The sequence below is a fragment of the Dermochelys coriacea genome, chromosome 1 (assembly GCF_009764565.3).
Source record: "Dermochelys coriacea isolate rDerCor1 chromosome 1, rDerCor1.pri.v4, whole genome shotgun sequence".
Taxonomy (NCBI): Eukaryota; Metazoa; Chordata; order Testudines; family Dermochelyidae; genus Dermochelys; species Dermochelys coriacea.
The window spans coordinates 351,564,281-351,577,509 of NC_050068.2; the positions used below are offsets into that span (position 1 = coordinate 351,564,281).

The 13,229-nt window shown below is 42.5% G+C and overlaps 1 protein-coding gene across 5 annotated transcripts in view; it reads left to right on the forward strand.

The window, feature by feature from the left end:
* Nucleotides 1-13,229, forward strand: part of DENND6B (DENN domain containing 6B) — a 46,361-nt gene that overhangs the window by 8,213 nt on the left and 24,919 nt on the right. Inside the window, exons 2-5 of one of the 5 annotated variants that reach the window (XM_038374271.2) lie at nucleotides 8,365-8,403; nucleotides 8,481-8,523; nucleotides 10,103-10,215; nucleotides 12,091-12,171. In XM_038374271.2, coding sequence (XP_038230199.1) covers nucleotides 8,365-8,403; nucleotides 8,481-8,523; nucleotides 10,103-10,215; nucleotides 12,091-12,171 — 276 coding nt within the window. The remainder of the gene's footprint in view (nucleotides 1-8,364; nucleotides 8,404-8,480; nucleotides 8,524-10,102; nucleotides 10,216-12,090; nucleotides 12,172-13,229) is intronic. The other 4 variants (XM_038374279.2, XM_043500113.1, XM_043500116.1 and 1 more) reach the window with 4 other exon arrangements.

Sequence of the window (13,229 nt, forward strand, 5' to 3'; positions counted from 1 at the left end):
AGACTGTTCTCAGTGGTAGCAGATGACAGAACAAGGAGTAATGGTCTCAAGTTGCAGTGCTGGAGGTTTCAGTTGGATATTAGGAAAAACTTTTTCACTAGGAGAGTGGTGAAACACTGGAATGGGTTACCTAGGGAGGTGGTGGAATCTCCTTCCTTAGAAGTTTTTAAGGTCAGGCTTGACAAAGCCCTGGCTAGGATGATTTAGTTGGTGATTGGTCCTGCTTTGAGCAGGGGGTTGGACTAGATGACCTCCTGAGGTCCCTTCCAACCCTGATACTCCATGATTCTTGTAACAACCTCTTAGGTACTTGAAAACTGTTATCATGTCCCCTCTGTCTTCTCTTCTCCAGACTAAACAAACCCAAATTTTCAGTCTTCCCTCATAGGTCATGTTTTCTAGACCTTTAATCATTTTTGTTGCTCTTCTCTGGACTTTCTCCAATTTGTCCACATCTTTCCTGAAATGTGGAGCCCAGAACTGGACACAAAGCTCCAGTTGAGGCCTAATCAGCGGAGAGTAGAGCAGAAGAATTGCTTCTTGTGTCTTGCTTACAATACTCCTGCTAATATATCCCAGAATTATATTTGCTTTTTTTGCAACAGCATTACACTGTTGACTCATATTTAGCTTGTGATCCCCTCTGACCCCCAGATCCCTTTCCGCAGTATTACTTCCGAGGCAGTCATTTCCCACTTTGTATGTGTGCAGTTGATTGTTCCTTCCTCAGGGGAGTACTTTACATTTGTCCCCTGATTTAACTTCATCCTGTTTACTTCAGACCAGTTCTCCAGTTTGTCCAGATAATTTTGAATTTTAATCCTATCCTCCAAAGCTCTTGCAACCCCTCCCAGCTTGGTATGGTCTGCAAACTTTATAAGTGTACTCTCTTGCCATTATCTAAATAATTGATGAAGATATTGAACAGAACCGGACCCAGAACCGATCCCTGCGGGACCCCACTCGTTATGCCCTTCCAGCATGACTGTGAACCACTGATAACTGTTCTCTGGGAATAATTTTCCAACCAGTTATGCACCCACTTTATAGTAGCTCCATCTAGGTTGTATTTCCCTAGTTTGTTTATGAGAAGGTCATGTGAGACACTATCAAAAGCCTTACTAAAGTCAAGATATAGATTCATAGATACTAAGGTAAGAAGGGACCATTCTGATCATCTAGTCCGACCTCCTGCACAACGCAGGCCACAGAATCTCACCCACCCACTCCTACGAAAAACCTCACCTATGTCTGAGCTATTGAAGTCCTCAAATCGTGGTTTAAAGACTTCAAGGAGCAGAGAATCCTCCCTCAAGTGACACGTGCCCCATGCTACAGAGGAAGGCGAAAAACCTCCAGGGCCTCTTCCAATCTGCCCTGGAGGAAAATTCCTTCCTGACCCCAAATACGGCGATCAGCTAAACCCTGAGCATATGGGCAAGATTCACCAGCCAGATACTACAGAAAATTCTTTCCTGGATAACTCAGATCCCATCCATCTAATATCTAATCTCAGGGGATTAGGCCTATTTACCCTGAATATTTAAAGATCAATTAATTACCAAAATCACATTATCCCATCATACCATCTCCTCCATAAACTTATCCAGTAGAATCTTAAAGCCAAATAGATCTTTTGTCCCCACTGCTTCCCTTGGAAGACTATTCCAAAACTTCACTCCTCTGATGGTTAGAAACCTTCGTCTAATTTCAAGTCTAAACTTCCTGGTGGCCAGTTTATACCCATTTGTTCTTGTGTCCACATTGGTGCTGAGCTGAAATAATTCCTCTCCCTTTCCTGTATTTATCCCTCTGATATATTTATAGAGAGCAATCATATCTCCCCTCAACCTTCTTTTAGTTAGGCTAAACAAGCCAAGCTCCTTAAGTCTCCTTTCATAAGACAAGTTTTCCATTCCTCGGATCAGCCTAGTAGCCCTTCTCTGTACCTGCTCCAGTTTGAATTCATTCTTTTTAAACATGGGAGACCAGAACTGCACATAGTATTCTAGGTGAGATCTCACCAGTGCCTTGTATAATGGTACTAAAACCTCCTTATCCCTACTGGAAATGCCTCGCCTGATGCATCCCAAAACCACTTCTACGGCTTCTACCCTATCCACAAGGCTTGATATCCTGTCAAAGAAAGCTATCAGGTTGGTTTGACACGATTTGTTCTTGACAAATCCATGCTGACTATTATTTATCACCTTATTATCTTCTAGGCGTTTGCAAATTGATTGCTTAATTATTTGCTCCATTATCTTTCCAGGTACAGAAGTTAAGCTGACTGGTCTGTAATTCCCCGGGTTGTCCTTATTTCCCTCTTTATAGATGGGCACTATATTTGTCCTTTTCCAGTCTTCTGGAATGTCTCCCATTTTCCATGACTTTTCAAAGATAATTGCTAATGGCTTAGATATCTCCCCAGTCAGCTCCTTGAGTATTCTAAGATGCATTTCATCAGGTCCTGGTGAACTAAAGACATCTAACTTGTCTAAGTAATTTTTGACTTGTTCTTTCCCTATTTTAGACTGTGATCCTATCTCATTTTCACTGGTATTCAGTTCTTGTCCTTTAACAACAATATGCATAAAGGCAAGCCTAGTTTGTATTGTGGATCCATCAAATGGAATGGGAACTCTTTATACACCTTTACAAGCTGTCAGTATAGCCTAGGGATTGCACCTTTCCAAATGTTGCATGATTTGTATGCTGATATTCAATCAGTCTTGAACATAAAGTGTTCCATTGGCTTAAGTCAGGGCCTTGGTGGTGTTCAAACATATAATAGGTATTATGAACTATAATAGGTGCTACGAAAGGAGACATCAGCTGATGCAGGAATCAGATATAATTACACTGGTTATGAGTCATGCACCAGCATGTTTCCTCAAATAGTCACTTCATAGGCTATCTCAGTTCAGGGCAACTGCACCTGTATTTCCCCTCAGTGGTCCAGCAAGGGCACCCACTCTTAGACTTCCAGTTCCGCAGCTGTTGCCTCTCTTAGGTGGAGAACGGCAACTCACTCCCTTCTGACCAGGGTATGTCCAGGTGGAACAGTTCCAGGCCTTCGCTGTATTTCCAGCACAGATAGTCTGCCTAAACAACCTGCTTGCTTTCTGTTCAAAGACTGATAACAATGATTGTCAACAGTTATAAGTTACTGGACAGTTCTTTCTAAGCAAGCCAAACATAAGGTAAAAAGCATTACAGAGAAGACACATTAAAACAATAAAAGAACTTACACACATGCTAATAAGCTTATCTGGAACTTCCCAATTCCTAACATGGATTCTGGCAGATGAGCCCTTCAATCCTTCACTCTAGAGGAGACCCTGTGGTTACCATTTCATCACAACTCGAGCTCGGAACAAGCCCCCAGTCTTATGAGGCCTCAATAGGTGAAGTCCCTCCAATCCTTCCCTAGGGATTGGGGCCGTGCGTGGACCAGAGGTCCTGTCTGTTTGCTGTATGAGGAAGAGGGCCCTGAGGCACTTTAAACCCAGGCTTTTTATCCAAAAGTCTCTTCTTTGTCTCTTGGTCTCTGGAGAATTCAGTCTGAACTAGTATATGTATATCTCCCTGTAGGGGAGGGTTCCAAGCCTGATAAAGAATGAAGTTCATGAGCATCCCCCCTTCCTACTAGAGAAGATATGTACAATGTCACAAAACGTACACAGTTGCATTGCTAATACAATGTACCCCAAAGATATAAACCCTAGCAAATTTATCTTAATTTCATAAGGGCTTGTTCAGGATATTGTCAGTCTGTCACCCTGACAACAAAAATAGCAGGGAAAATTTCAAAATGTTTTCCTATCTTTTTTTGTTTTTCTCCCTCCAGTTAACAGTTTGGAGTCTGTAGGTGCTGTTGGGAACGGATCTTACTAGCACACTGCTATGGAGCTCTACAAGGGCCTGACTGCTCGGCTGTGCTGTCATAGAAACAGACAGTGGAGTGCTGAAAATGGGGTCTGGTAGTTTAAAATAACTCATTTCACAAAAGCTAAACCCCTCCAAACACAGGCGCTTTGTGCAGCAGGGGCTATTTTAAACTACCAAACTCCATATTCAGGGATACAGTTTGTATTGCTATGGCAGCAGCAGAGCACTCGGGGCCCTTGTAGATTTTAATGGGGGAGCCGTAGTGGAATGGCCTGTTCTGAACAGTACAAGCAGGCTGCACACTGTTAATTTAGCTTTGGTGGGAGAGCTCCTACTTCACAAAAATTACTGAGTGGCTTCAGCCAATTGGGGCTCCTGTTTAGATTTCAAGGGATCTTTACAATGAAAAGTGCCTTTTTATATGCAGTACATTTTTGCAATTGAAAAGTGCTGTATCCTAAATATTCTGGATTTTTTTTCATTGACAAGGTATTTAATTAGTATTAACTTATTCCCAACCTCCTCCTGGGTGGATAAGTATTCTTAGCTCATTTTACTAGGGAAGCAGAGGTATAAAGGTTAAGGATCAGACTTCCAAAAGTGACCTTTGATTCCTGAGTGCCTCAACGTTTGGGTAGTCTGCCTGAGACATTTGGGCCTTCCAAACTGCTGATCGCCTGCAGCTCCAATTGAAATAAATGCTTAACATCTCTGAAAATCAGGCCCAAAGTGTTTCAAATAAGGGGGGCCAAGCTCAGTGTCCACATTTGAGAATTTTGGTTTGAATGGCTTGCCCGAGGCTAGAAAAGAGGTGATGTCAGAATTAGAATTCTGTTCCTGTCTTCCAGTCCAGCACTCAGAACACAAGTAGTAAGTCTTCCAGAAAGAGTGGTTGTACTGGATTCATGAACTGCTCGTTTGGCTGATCATTTGAGAACGAGTAGACTTCAGGCATGCAGGACTCCACTCCTGTGGCACCCTTTGCTCTGTGTGATAAAGTTACAGAAAGAAAAATTGGACTGAAGATCAAATTTGTCATAGCCATATGAGTTTGAAGTCAGCTGCTCATTGCAAAAATGCATCAAGCATTTTATGAAAATAATTATGCTCCTCCTGTGCAGTTCTAATGCATCACATCTTGGGGTCTAAAAGCATAGGTTCTTTGGCCTTGTTTTTAATCACACATCTGCCCCTTCACCGCTGCACTGTACCTGTCATAACTTCACTCCTGGTGTTTTATAGCTTATGCCTTTTTTGTGTGGTGAGGCTGTACTGTAAGCATAGTCTCTAATAGTTAACTTGACTCATTTTCAGAAGCTGATTAGGCCAGCCTGCCAAAGAAGCTATGAGAAATTACTAGAGCTAGGACAGGCTTGATCCTGTGAACCTTCAAAGCTCTGGCTTGGAGCCCAGAGTAGCTATTAATAGACAGGTAGGAGAAGCCAAGTTTTGAAAACAGCTTCTGATTTGCATACCAGGTGGTTCTCAAACTGTCTTGAAACAGAACTACCTCCTGAGACACTCAGAATTAGACTGTGCCTAGAAAATCCCTGTCTTTCAGGTCATCCAGTGCTAGTTGCTTTCTAAGTGCCAGTAACCTGCCTCTCTAAAATTCCCCACCTGCAATTTCACTTGGCTACATTATTCTTCATTTTCTGTCCAGAAGGGCTGTTTGGGGCAGCTGCTGTATGGTTTATTAATAAAGTGTTGTAAATACTTTAAGATCCATCTAGGTAAAAGGTGGGATATAAAGCTTAATATCATTATTGCTGTGTCAGAATTCCTCACTTCCCTTTTGTATTTGTGGTTGAGATTATTGTTCTGGAAAGAACCTTGCTGGTGTATGTCAGTTGCACACAGATTTCTGTACTTGCCGCTGAACTGAGAAATGCTGAATGAGTTTACTTCTCCTTAGTTGGTTACACTGTCTAGAGGCACATAGATGCAATGCTAGCAGCACTTAAATATTTCAAGAACAAAATATTAGAGCATAAGCTTTCGTGAGCTACAGCTCACTTCGAATGCATCCGATGAAGTGAGCTGTAGCTCACGAAAGCTTATGCTCTAATAAATTTGTTAGTCTCTAAGGTGCCACAAGTACTCCTTTTCTTTTTGCGAATACAGACTAACACGGCTGCTACTCTGAAACCAAAGAACAAAATAGAATTTGTTTTAAATTTAGATACATAGAATCAGTCTAGGTTCTTTTGCATTTGAAGCATTAGGTGACAAATCCCATTGACCTTATAGCATAATTCTTTAGGCATTTGAGGTTGGAGTCAAACATACAACATGCCTCACCAATCTATTAGAATTCTTTGAGGGTGTCAACAAGCTTGTGGACAAGGGTGATCCAGTTGATATAAAGAAAAGGAGTACTTGTGGCACCTTAGAGACTAACAAATTTATTTGAGCATAAGCTTTTGTGAGCTACAGCTCACTTCGTCGGAAAACTTATGCTCAGATAAATTTGTTAGTCTCTAAGGTGCCACAAGTACTCCTTTTCTTTTTGCGAATACAGACTAACATGGCTGCTACTCTGAAACCAGTCGATATAGTGGACTTGGACTTTCAGAAGGCCTTTGATAAGGTCCCTCACTACAGGCTCTTAAGCAAGTCATGGGATAAGAGGGGAGGTTCTTTTCTGAATCAGTAACTGGTGAAAGACAGGGTAAGAATAAAGGGTCAGCTCTTACAATAGGGAGAGGTAAATAGTGGTGTCCTCCAGGGGTCTGTACTGGGACCTGTGGTGTTCAACATATTCTTAAATGATCTGGAAAAGGGGTGAACAGTGAGGTAGCAAAATTTGCAGGTGATACAAAACTACTCAAGATACTTAAACCCAAAGCTGACTGCAAAGATTTACAAAGGAATCTCACAAAACTGGGTGACTGGGCAACAAAATATAAGATGAAATTCAATGTTGAAAGTGCAAATGAATGCATATTGGAAAAAATAATCCCATCTGAACATAAAATGATGGGATCTACATTAGCTGTTACCACTCAAGAAAGAGATCTTGGTGTCATTGTGCATAGTTCTCTGAAAACATCTGCTCGATGTGCAGCGGCCGTCAAAAAAAGCTGCTAATGTTTGGAACCAATGGGAAAGGGATAGATAATAAAACAGAAAATATCACAATGTCACTACATAAATCCATGGTACGCCCACACCTTGAATACTGCCTGTGTTTCCGGTTGCCCCATCTCAAAAAGATGTATTAGAATTGGAAAATGTACAGAGATGGGCAACAAAAATGAGTAAGGGCATGGAATGACTTCTGTATGAGAAGGAGAAGAAGATTGGGACTGTTCAGTTTAGAAAAGAGACAGCTAATGGGGGCGTGTATGAAAGAGATCTATAAATAATGACTGGTGTGGAAAAAGTGAATAGGGAAGTGTTATTTACCCCTTTATGCAACACAAGAAACCTGTCACCTGATCAAATTAATAGGCAGCAGGTTTAAATCAAACAAAAATAAATACTACTTCACACAACACACGGTCAACCTGTGGAACTTGTTGCTATGGGATGTTGTGAAGGCTAAAAGTATAACTGCATTCAGAAAAGAATTAGATACGTTCATGAAGGACAGGTCCATAAATGGCTATTAGCCAAGATGGTCATGGATGGAATCCCATGCTCCAGGTGTCCCTAAACCTCCAACTGTCAGAAGCTGGGACTGGCTGGCAGGGCTTGGATTACTCAAAATTGTCATGTTCTGTTCATTCCTCTGAAATGAAGGCACTGGCCATTGTCAGAAGACAGGATAACTGGGCTAAGTGGACCACTGGTCTGACCCAGTGTGGTCGTTCTTATACGTTTGCTATTCCATTGCAGTGGTCACAAGATATGGTCCCCTCTGCAGCCTTCTGAACAATTGGAACATTTTAAAGAAACATAGGTGCTGCCTTAGCCAGGTTCAAAAGCAGAAAAAAAAAAAACCCTATAGATATAGGCCCATGCTTAAGTGCTGTCCTTAATGGAGATACTTTCCTGAATTGGGGCCATAAAGAGAAAGGGACTTAGAAACAATTTCAGGCTGAATGAGGATAATTCTGTCTGGCTTGCTCTAGAGAGCACAGTCATCAAGTCAGCAATCTCTGCTATCAGGTTTAAGTTTCAGGTTACTTAGTAGTAATTAGTTTTTAAAGTTCACAAGAACTGCTAGTTTTTAAACCAGGGATGTCAGAATTAAAATGTGAACGATTCTTTCTGTTTACAGATCAGTTTATCTCATAAATGTGGCTTCTGCCACAGGCTGCCTTTTGATAACTCACTGTACTAAGAGGTTCTAAATGGGTATGTTTACCTGTTAATAGTGTGAGCTGGAGTCTATGGATTATATGACCTGATTTTTTCTTCCGGCCAGGAAGCAATGTACATTAAAAATATTGGCCTGGTGGGGGTGAGTTTGGGGGAACATAGCAGTGGCCGGAGTCTACAGCTTGTCATCTCTTGTTTGCTTTGTAGTTGGTGTATCCTTATGACTTCAGACTGACCGAAAAAGAGGTAGGATCATTTCTTCTGTCTTAAAGATCGGTAGGTATGGTAGAGGGTGTCTTACAATGTGTTGTTCTTTGTTACAGAAAACCAGCATCTGTTACTTGTCCTTCCCAGACTCCTATTCAGGTAGGTGGCATCTGTGGGCTCTGCATGGAGAATGGTATTGGTTCCTGTTGTTGTGAAAGAGACATTAAGGTTCATATTAGAAAGAGTGAGTCAGCACCTGTAATGTAGCAGAGAGAACAATGGGCTGTATCTTCCAGAATGAAGACGTCAGAGAGCGCTCCGGCATCAGGGCTGCCTGGAGAGGTTGCCAGTTGAATTTTGATCCGTATCTAAATAGATGCAGAACCTATGATCTAGAGGCTGACTGGAGAATTTCACTATGTGCAAGCTTTACTCATGCTTTTCAGGTGCCAGAAAAAGCATTAAAAATAGTAATGAGGGCTAAATTTCCCCGGACTTGCAGCTGTCCATGCAGAAGAGGGCTCAGCACAGAGAGAAATGTACTTAGCTTTTCTGTGGAAGGGGTTCTCTCAGAACAAAACAAATTCAAAATCTCTGTTTGCAAATCAGAAAGATATGAGATGGAAAGCTGTATTAGGCCACTTCCAGTAAATCCCTCCATGATTGTTTCCTACATCTGCTCTCCAGGGCTTTGGCCAGTTGAGTTTTAATTGTCTTTAGAGATGGTGCTTCCACCACTTCCTTTCTGAGCCCTTTCTACTTCTGCTGTCCATCCTAAATTTTTCTGTTCTTAGTGATATCCCTTTATTTCTAGCTGTGCTCCTTCATAACACACAAAATAATCCTGTTCCTTCCTTGGGGCTTAAACATCAACCAAAATGTAAAGAGTGTGTCACGTCTCACTCCTATGTAGTGCATTAGTCATTGATTAGCCTAAATTATTATTTAGCCAAGTTTTACATATGTAACTTTCATCATAAATCAGTACTCCTAGCTTCCTGCTGAGGTTGCTGTGGGCTGCACGTGTATATTAGAGATGAGAATGGCAGCATGGTAGAACTCTGTGGGTGGCATTTTGCCCATCCTTGGACTGTCTAGTCAGTTTTCCAGAGTCCTGAATATCAGTCCCAGATTGGCTGTCCTTTCACATGCATGATGATGATTTGGAGCCTAAAATTATGTGAACTCACTTTGCACATATTCTGTCTGTGTGTGTTTCTGCCTGTCCCATCCAATCTGGGGTATCTCTGGAGAGAATTTCATGCTCTTGTACCATGTGCAAAGTGTTCTCAGTGTAGGGGTTCCCAGCTGTGGAACTCACTCAGCTTGGCCATTTGCCAGAACAAATACATCCTGGCTCTCGGGCTATGATGCACTGGCTGTCTTTTCAGCCAAGCCTTTATGCAGTTTTGGATTAAAACTATATATGTGTAGGTTTCCAATCTGGTGGATGATACGGGGGAGGGCTGCAGCTGCTCAGTGTGGGTAGTACTGGTTGATATCTTTAAAGTTCCCGGCAAATGAGTGCATAATAAATACATCAGTACAAATTCTTGTGATGTGCTGCATCTCATTCCTAATTGAACCTACTGTTTTGCTGGTACTCTCACTGCTAATTTGAGTTTGATTTATTTTAACGTGTTTTTTACTTCCTTTGATTATCAAAAATATTTAAGTCCCTAGTCCTTTCTTTACTGAAATTTCTTCTTGAGTGTGTGTGATCTTGTCTCTGTCTCAGGTAGCCTAGGAGATACTCAATTTAGCTTCCGTGTCCGTCAGTCTGGGGGGCAGAGAAACACTCATTTTGGGGATGATGGCGAATATAACAGAGAAGCCCCCCTAACATTACAGGTCAGTTATTGCTCAGAATGCAGCTTGCACCTGCGAAATGAACAGTAGCATTAATGTGTGTAAAAACAAAATGTGAACATGGATGTCTTTTTTCTGTAAATGTCCTGTTTGTCTGAATTTTGCCTGAGGCCATGGGAATAATCACAAAGGGGTAAATGTTCAGCATAGGGATTCCCATTCATCTTAATGTGAGTAGAGGGACGTACTGCCAAGGATTTAACCTCTCTGTGGAAATAAAGATCAAGATGTGATGTGTTGGGATGAACCAGGCTGAAGGAGTGTTATTGCTCCGCTCGAACAGAGGACGAAAGTTAAAGCCTTGGTGACCTAGAATAACTTTCTAGCCCTGGAATTCTGGTCTGTGATTCTCTCTCTTGTACTGGTTAGTCCATTTCACACAGAGAAGGTAAGTGTGATCAGGTACTGATTCTCCTACTAGAGCAGGAATTTGTCCTTGTTTTCTCTTCCTTCTCCTGTTTGGTGTCAGGGTCCCTCAGGTGCCTGTGTAAAGTTTCTTAACGCCAGCCATCATATGCCCTGGGGAGTGACTCATGGTGACTGCTGCGCAGAGAAGGAATTCTGAGAATATTCTGGACTCTCTCATCACTTAGTGCTCTCACAACACACACAGTCGCATTGCTCTCCAGTCAGCAAGGGGAGGGGGCCAGCTCAGAGATTGTACCAAGTGGTGCTAAAGAACTGCCAGGGGAGCAAGACTGCTAAAAAACTAGATGCTGCTCCTGGGAAAGTAATGCCTGATGTGTTAGAACTGCCTAGATCAATAGAATTTTGACACGCCAAGGAATAGTAGGCCTGGTCCACTGTGCTGGTAATTGGACTCCATCTCTGCCCCCCGTGCCAGTTGTTAGAATTTAAGGATGTTGTAAATGCCAGATAGCTGTGACGGATTTTTATCAAATCCTGTGGGTTTTTTGTTTTGTTTTTTCCTTACCAGTTCTGTCCTTCAGGTCCTTCATTAAAGCTACTGTCCTGGCTAAAGCCAGAATGGTATTGACTCAAGAGTTTGTCTGAAGAGAGCGCTATTGAGCAGTGGAGGGCAGGCATTTCTTCCTCTCAGGAGATGTGTTGCCCCCACAGCACTCCAAGCCCTTCTCTATCCAGAGAGTGAAGCTGAAAAAAATCAGATAAGAACTTGGTACATAGCAACAGGGAGTTACCAGGATTAGATCACTGGGCAAGCCCAACTGGTTTATTTCAATGGGAACAGCAAGTAATGCTTTTAATAAGGGCCACAGATGAAATTACAGTAGTGGGTATAGTACAAGGGGCTGGGTGACATCCTGGAGTTCAACTCCTTATGCTGCAATTGTGTGTTCAGTGGGCCCAGTCTCATCCCTACATGCCCATTTAATAAAATCTGCCATACAGTTTGTCATTGATAGTTGCCTCAAAGCGAAGACCAGGCCTGGAGTAGTGGAGGGTGCTGTAGTTCAGGGCTGAAGTGTACTTCCAGATCTCTGAGACGAGCAGTGGTGGGCAATCTGATTGTGGGCCACAAGACATTTTGCTGACGTTGACCGTCTGCAAGCATGGCCCCCTGCAGCTCCCAGAGGCTGCAGTTCGCTGTTCCTGACCAATGGGAGCTGCAGGAAGCGGCAGGCCACAGGGATGTGCTGGCCACAGCTCCCATTAGTCGGGAACGGTGAACCATGGCCACTGGGAGCTGCAGGGAGCTGTGCCTGCAGACGGTCAATGTCAGCAAAATGTCTTGCAGCCTGTAATCAGTTTACCATAATGGGCTGCGTGTGGCACACAGGCCACAGGTTGCCCACCACTGGACTAGAGGGAGGCTTAAGACTGGTGGCGGAGGTAGCAGGTTCCTTGACAATGGTATTGTTGACCTCTTTCTTGCAGCGGGAGTCAGCTCATTACTTTGGCTATGTGTACTTCAGACAAGTCAAGGACTGCTCAATGAAGAGAGGTTATTTCCAGAAGGTGAGTATTGAAACTAGGTAGCTTGCTACTTTAAAGCAGTATATAGCTGTAAAATGGCATCTATCCATAGTTCTTAATCTCACCATTCCCTTCAAAGACACCAGAAATGTTCCTCAAGGAAACAGGAAGGGCCACGGGGAAAAAAGCTGCTACAGCTGGATTACGTGGAAAGTATAGTCCAAAACAAACCTGCAAGAGGCTGCCATGCTAGATAAATCATGTAACTAGCGATTTACAAGCCGTCAGTGCCATAAATTCCTGAGAAATCCCTGAAGGAACACCTCCCTTCCCATACACTCCAGCTTCAGGAGCTCAGAGAAGGTGTATTTTGTTGTTTGTATGATGGTGGCATCCACAATGTGTTGGACACTATCCAAATGTAGGGGAATACACAATTGGTGCCTCAAGGAGCATGGAATTTCAGACTAGTTCTTTTTCTCAAGTCTAGAGAAGGAAGATTTTCCAGTTCATTGCAGGCATCCATTTCTCTTTCTTTTATCTTTATCCATTGAATTACTAGTTTTATTTTGATCTTCCCATCAAAACTAAAATGACCTCCTGTAAAAGAGTTTGAACCAAAGGGGAATGAATATGCTTTGCAATAGGTCAGTCTGATAATTTGACAGAAGAGTGAGGCTGTTTTGCCCCTGACATCTGATGAAGTGAGCTGTAGCTCACGAAAGCTTATGCTGAAATAAATTTGTTCGTCTCGAAGGTGCCACAAGTACTCTTGTGTGTGTGTGTGTGTGTGTGTGTGTGTGTGTGTGTTTTGCCCCTGTAATTGTTTTGTGCACTTACTCCTCTTCTATCCTGCTCTGAGCTCATATCCTGGAGTATCTTCCAAAGAGCACTCTTAACACACTCATCAACTTGTATCCCCAGTAGAATAATGGATCAGTCACAGAGAAAAACAACACTTAAAATCAGGAGGATAATGGAAAATGGGACAGCACTGGAGAGTTTATGTACAACAGCTCTTGCCAGGCTTTTGTGATAGAAGTACAACAGTAGAGGGTAATGTGAAAGCATTGGATATAATACACTGTCACACTAAGGGC